Consider the following 7,179-nt stretch of genomic DNA (forward strand, 5'->3'; position numbering starts at 1 on the left):
ACATTTCAAGTCAATACAGCACATTTTAAACCTACTTTTAGAACGTTCTGCTGATGTAAAACCCCATTAATATTCCCAAGACTGTCAGAATGAACTATCATTTCTTTCCAAAAAAAGAAAAGAAAAAGAAATCATACTGACTCCAAGCTTTTGAATGGAATAGTGTATAATGTTACAAAAGCTTTTTATTTCAGATAAATGCTGATCTTTGGATCTTTCTATTCAACAAAGAATCCTAAAATAATGTACTCAACTGTTTTAAATATTGATAAGGAGCAAATCAGCATATTAGAATGATTTCTGGATCATGTGACACTGAAGACTGGAGTAATGATGCTGAAAATTCAACTTTGATCACAGGAATAAATTACATTTGAAAATATATTAAAATAGAAAGTAGCTATCTTAAATAGTAAAAATATTTCAAAATTTTATTGTTTTTGCTGTACTTTTGACAAATAAATACAGGCTTGGTGAGCAGAAGAGAATTCGTAAAAAAAAATTAAAAAAATTTAAAGATCTTACTGTTCAAAAACTTTTGACTGGTAGTCTAGGCTGATTATTCTTATAGATTGAAACAAATGTCCTTTAGCCAGTATAAAGAGTATGAAAAGTGCTCCGAGTTGCTGCAGAAAAAAAAAGAGGAGCAACAAAAAAACATGTTGCTGGAGACAGGCTTATTATTGAAAATGCAAACTGCTTGTCTGCCAGCAGGAGGCGCTTTGAGAGCGGCAGAACTAGCGGTTTCTCCAGTAACGACTGTAATCAAATCAGCTCCGCTCATTAACACTTCTTTATCAGATCAAATGAAAATGCCATCGAAAACTTTTCTGAAAACAGTTCTTTCCCTTCAGAGATACATTCATATAAAACACCCGCACGTGTTTTGATTTTGAAACGTGCAGTGCTCATGTTTATTCAACGAAGTCAAACGCCACAAATAAATCAATGTATGGGAAACACTGGTAATGTATATCGAAAATGTGTTTAAAAATCATATCACCGTTATTGAAAAAAAATTATATCGCGATACATTGATATTGAATTATTGTCCAGCCCTAGGTCAAACTGATCGACCATTGATATAAAATCAAAACGGCATTGCTGAATTTTACACAACAATTACTCAACATTCACTAACATTTAGGCATATCAAATAAGCCAAGTGTGCTTAGAAATGCAAAACCTGTATCTATTGGCTAGGGTGAAGAAATGTTTTCATGCAAAACATCGTCTAACCAGAATAGAAATAGAACAGGAAGACTATACTTACTGCTCTAAATTAGCAGTCGACACATAGCCAACTGAAAGAGAGAGAGAATAATTAATAAGAGTTTCCTCTTCTGCTAGGACATGTATTATGTCCTAAATCAACTCACATTTTCCTTCGCTGTTCAGGGCAATGATTTTGTCATCTACTGGATGAACTATCACATCAATGATTTCTCCAGGTTTGACTGGCAAGTCTTTATTACCAAACTTCTTTATAGACAGCGACTGGAGAACAGTAGCTTGATACAGCACTTTGATTTCCGCATTATACTGCAAGAAGAGGCAATGAGGGTTAGTAGTATACAGAGTCATTCACTTACCATCCATCAAACAAATGCATCTTACTTTAAACTTCTTCCTAAACTCTTTCTCCTCCTTCTCAAACTTTTTCTTTTTCTTCGGGTCCATCTCGTTTGTCTGTCTTGTTGAGCTGAACTTTCGAAAGCTGCGGTAAAAGAGAGACTTAACATACACTACCATTCAAACGTTTGAGGTCAGCGAGGCTCAGAAATTACATACTTTTATTCAGCAAGGACACGTTCAATTGATTAAAAGTTACAACACATTAAATAACCAGAACTCCGTGAATGTGCTTACTTGTTGTGGGAAAAAAATATCAAGATGTAAATATCCTGCATTGTCCCACTGTAGGATTCATTTTCTTTATGGAAAATATGATTTTTTTTTTAATGTCCTTATTTTGATGTCAAACATGAGTGTTTATTTTTGTTTTTTTTTCATCTTAAGATCATTTTAAACTTCTTTTTGAGAAATGTATTGCTACAAAACTTTTTTTTACATACAATAAATGACTTGTTTTGATATTTTGTTATATAATGCAATGATTTTAGATATTTTTAAGTGATTTAAGCAACCATTCAAAAGCTCGGGATCAGTAAAAATGTATTGTTTTTTGCCACATTTGTAATAAATGCTGTTCTTTTGAACTTTCTATTCATTATAGAATACTGAAAAAATATCAATTTCCACAAAGATATAATAATATTAAAATATAATAATTAATATCTCAAAATATTACTGTTTTACTGTAATTTTCAAATAAATGCAGCTTTGGTGAGCATAAGGACTTTAAAAAAATCTTACCGACTTGTGTAATGTAAATGTAAAAGTTACTTGCCAAAATATTAAAGATGCATGGGAAAGGGCACTTTACAAATTTGCTTACTAAAATAATATGGAAAAAAAAGAAAAATAACCTAACCCTAACCTTTTAGGAGATGATGGAGGAGGGAAGTCTGCTGGAATAATGTCATCATATGTCTCATCAGTGGCACCTGTTGGACAGACACCAAAAAAAGGCTCTGGGTGGAGCATTTACATTTATGAATATGGCAGATAACCTTAATCCAAAGCAACAACACTGCATTCAAGATAAACGTTTTTGTGCATTCATTGTTCATGGATTCTTTGAGAATCAATTCAATGCTCTTGGCTTTGCTAGCACCAAGCTACAACACTCAACCATTAAATGCGAGCAATAATTGTATATTTTACGCATTTCTGAATGTTAAATAAATCCAGTGCTGTTAGATTATTCATATGGCTGTGCTTATACAAAATTCACATGTTATATTAATGTATAGTTAGAATACAGTATTACTCACACACACCATTAAATGCAGTGGGGTCTGGAGGAGGTGGAGGTGGAAAGCTGTAAAACAGCAGTAATATTACAGCAGATGGCAGTAAATCCACTATATATGTGCTTCAGCTTAAAAGGCACTTTGAATAATACTCATTTACTTAAAAACTTTACGACTTTAGACTGTCACCTATCAGTGTGGAATTTGCACAGATTAGTTTTTTATTTTAATATGACACAATATACTTTTTTATATAAATATAATATAAATGACTATACAATTTTTTTTTAAATGTATAAAATAAAAAAATTAAAAAAGATATATACATTTTTAAACATTATAAATGATAAATAATATAATTTGACATGTAAATATTTTAATAATAGACATGACAAGCTCAAAACCCCTACATTTAAAAATAAATATTAAAATAAAGATGATTTGGTGAATTTACTATATTTGAATGAATATCTTTTTATTCAGCATTTCCATAGCAGAAATCAATTATATTTGAAAATGAATTCAAAGAAATACAGCTATTTTAAATTGTAATAATACTTCGCAATATTATATAAAATATAAATGAATTAATTAACAAAGACTGCATTTATTTGCTCAGAAATACAGTATATTCTATCAAATAAATGCAGCCTTAACGAGCATAAGAGACTTCTTTCAAAAACATAAAAAATCTTGCTGCACCTTAAGTGCTGAGCATGGAAGTTAATAATAAACAAAAATTGCTGTCATAATTGTTTGGATGAATATATCAGTATTCATAGGCGGAGGGTGAACCAACTCCAGGGTAAGGCTAAAAGCAGTCAAATCTATTAACTACAAACAGAGCTGGATTGGTAATCGAATTTAATAATTTAAGGGGCCGACAGAATGTTTTTTTTGCCGAAAACCATCACGCAGGGACAACGAGCAGCCAGTGGCCCATTGGTTTGTCTCCTGTATTGACAGCGTAATCATAGACGGAGCAATTAAGTATTTTGCTCTGCTTATATAAAGATCGCATCACCCCAACTTCTTCCTCGTCGGCTTTTCCCACGTTTCACGGCAGCATTATCAAGAACAGGCTTGCTCTGCGGTGAGTGATGCGGGCCAAAGAGCCAGGCAGGAGGAGAAGAAGAGAGTAGTTGAATTGGTAAAGTGCTTGATAGGGACTCACAGCGGAGGCAGACGTCTAACCTATCCTGATGTGTGTGTCCTAATTTTTGATTTTATTTTTTGGGGAAATGATAGAAATTAATACTTTTATTTAGCAAGGATGCTTTAAATTGATCAAAAGTGACGATAAATACATTTACAATGTTACAAAAAAAATTATATTTATAAATATATAATTATATTTCAGATAAATGCTGTTCGTCTGAACTTTCTATTAATCAAAGAAACCTGAAAAATTCTACTCAGCTGTTTTTCAACATAATAATAATAACAATAAATGTTTTTTTGAGCAGCAAATCAGAATATTTGAATGATTTCTGAAGGATCATGTGACTGGAGTAATGATGCTGAAAATATAGCTTTGAAATCGCAGGAATAAATTACATTTTAAAATATATTCCAATAGAATAGTTATTTTAAATAGTAAAAATATTTCACTATATTACTGCTTTTGCTGTACTTTGGATCAAATAAATGCAGGCTTGGTGAGCAGAAGAGAATTCTTTAAAAAACATTAAAAATCTTACTATTCAAAAACTTTTGACTGGTAGTGTATATATATATATATATATATATATATCGAAGTGGTGATGGGCCGCCTGGACCAAAAAATGCCAGGGCCAATTTTTTGTCCCAGTCCAGCCCTGACTACAAACATCACATACCTTGTCTTTTTAGGCAAGAACCAGACATGGGTGTCATGTAGGCTAATCAAATATGTTTAATGGGACTGAATTTGCATTTAGTGTGATTACAATTTAATTAAAACATTAGAAATTGATAATTATATAACGTTTCCTTCCCACGGTTATTCAAACGGCGAATAAATTATGTACAGAAATGACATTATCACTAACTTTGATCTATCGCACTCTCAAAAAAACAAAAGTATCGTTATAATCACTGAAGCTGTCTAAACTGCGAAATGAATCCCTTACTTACGTTGTACGTACATCTGCGCTTTGTTGTTTATGGTTATAACGTGCGTGCGTTCAACAAAGCTGATGAGTTTCAGCGATGACTCATCTGAACGCCTCTGATTGGCCACTGCATTCCTAAGCTCAACAGAATCGTGTGTGATTGGTTATAATGCGCAACACTGAAAAAAACGCCTAAAAGGAAATACGGTGCAACATGAGCAAATCTTAATTTAAAGCCGCAGTCGACACTTTCTATTCATTTACACTTTGTTAGCAACAGACTTAATAGATTTAATTTGTTTGTGCAGGGACATTTTTTTTTCCAATTTAGTGGCATTTTTGCACCAAGACTCCGTGGCCAGCCTTACACACGCTCCGCCTATATGTCAGTATTTGTGCAGCATTAAATGCTTCTGAACATGAATCACCTGAAATCAGCTTGTGGATCATCTGGACAATCATAAATATCAGCATCACATTCAGCTGCTGGAAGTAGTCACGTGACAAAGTCGTGAACAAGGGGGGAAAAAAGTCATTTCCTTTATGTTTCCTTCATTTGACACTCACTACATGATTGCAATGTGATTTAATTCATATTTATGAAATGTATAATGCAATGGCTTACCATCTGGTAGACTGAAAAAAATATATAATATAAATTTTGCAAATAACAAATTAACCTGAATAGTGTTAATAATCTTTAATAAGTTACTCTCTTACTTATTGACGTCATCATTTGCGCCCACATCATCATACACCTCCTGTCCATCCGATGTGCTTCTCACAACATCTAGAGTGTCAGGCTTCACAAAGCCATCTACATGAAAAACACACCAACACAAAGTCAAAATAGCAGCTGACCATGGCCAGCCAAAGAGGAAGAGACAAACAGGAAGCTTCAGCCTAATATAGACAGAGCATGTTCAGTTTAGCAGCTCTTGTCAGTATGTGAAGCATTACTGAATTCTTTGTGATGTAAATCCAGTACAGTGCGGCAGAGTAACTCACACTGGCCTTCAGGGTTTCTGGCGAGCCAATAGTCCTTTGGGTTTTCTGTTTTGCGCACAATTTCAATGCTCTCTCCCTGCTTCAGTGAAAGTTTGTTCTTTCCTCCCTTGTGATCCACACTGGCCTTCACCGTTTCAAGCACCAATATCGGACCCTTGATCTATCCGAGCACAAACAGCAGTGATGATGCAAGTTTCTTACAGTCATTGTCACTTATTTGTATTAAAAAGTAATAAAATAAAGAAAGAAATAAACATTTGTACAAACATGCAACAAAATTACTGTTACAAAATGTCTTTGGGAAAAACTCGTGAAACACGAGTCTGGGTCACAAAATGACAAAATAATATAATAAATGAAAAAAAAATACACATATATTCACACATCTATATTTTTTTATGTATTTTTTTCAGTTACAGTTGTGTAATTGTTGTTTTGTTATAAACAAAATTACAGTTACACAATGTCTATGAGCAAAGTAAACTCATAAAAACTGAGTCTGGGTCTCATTTCATGCATGCACGCATAAATAAATAAATATTTAATACATAAAATGAAAATTAACAATGGAAATTATTAAGACAGAGAGAGTGAGAGAGGCATAAAATGTGACCCAAACTCAGTATTTATGAGTTTTGCCCATAGACATTGTATTAATACATCTATACATGTACCTGTCAAAAACATATCTGGAGACACATTCAACCTCAAAATCAAAATTGCTATTATATTTCACATAAACAGAATATATAGTTAATATTCATAGGCAGTGTTGGGGAAAGTTACTTTTAAAAGTAATGCATTAAAATATTGTGTTATTTCCTAAAAAAAAGTAACTAATTACGTTACTTAGTTACTTTTTATTGAAAGTAATGCGTTACGTTACGTTTGCGTTACTTTTTAAATCAGGGCTGGGCTTGCTTGTTTGCTTTTAATATAAAAAGTTTTATTTTTGTCAAATGTAAAAGCCCTTTCACACCAAAAGCCTCAGGCTGAAGGAAATGTAAATTCACGTCTGTACAGAACACAGAAAAAGAAAGTTCAACACTCTTCAGCAATAAAGAAAAAAGAAGAAATGTTAGTTTATCTTGTGTAATTTTTGCTTATTAGTATGGTTGAATTGGATCACTGAAGGTCAGCAGCAAATTGGTTAATAAAATGGGATTAAATACATAAAGGATATTTGTAATATTTAACATATT

The 7,179-nt window shown here is 32.7% G+C and overlaps 1 protein-coding gene across 1 annotated transcript; it reads right to left on the reverse strand.

Annotated features, from left to right (window-relative positions):
* Positions 1–1,269: 1,269 nt before the first annotated feature.
* Positions 1,270–6,184, reverse strand: LOC107594577 (FYN-binding protein). Its single transcript, XM_016284668.1, has 10 exons — positions 6,179–6,184; positions 5,978–6,137; positions 5,690–5,786; positions 5,595–5,605; positions 5,398–5,455; positions 2,898–2,944; positions 2,501–2,567; positions 1,618–1,717; positions 1,380–1,542; positions 1,270–1,304 (listed from the first exon to the last, which is right to left on the reverse strand). Exons 1-10 carry the CDS (start codon positions 6,182–6,184, stop codon positions 1,270–1,272), a joined length of 744 nt encoding a protein of 247 aa, XP_016140154.1.
* Positions 6,185–7,179: the final 995 nt, after the last annotated feature.

This window comes from Sinocyclocheilus grahami, unplaced genomic scaffold (genome assembly GCF_001515645.1).
Source record: "Sinocyclocheilus grahami isolate Dianchi unplaced genomic scaffold, SAMN03320097.WGS_v1.1 scaffold186.1, whole genome shotgun sequence".
Classification (NCBI taxonomy): domain Eukaryota; kingdom Metazoa; phylum Chordata; class Actinopteri; order Cypriniformes; family Cyprinidae; genus Sinocyclocheilus; species Sinocyclocheilus grahami.

Excerpts from the sequence above, each read along its gene's own strand:
- LOC107594577 (XM_016284668.1), bottom strand. Across the intron at positions 5,787-5,977 it reads CAGAAACCCTGAAGGCCAGT|ATGGCTTTGTGAAGCCTGAC; the intron begins GTGAGTTACTCT and ends TTTTTCATGTAG. Across the intron at positions 2,945-5,397 it reads GATCCACAAGCTGATTTCAG|CTTTCCACCTCCACCTCCTC; the intron begins GTGATTCATGTT and ends GCTGTTTTACAG.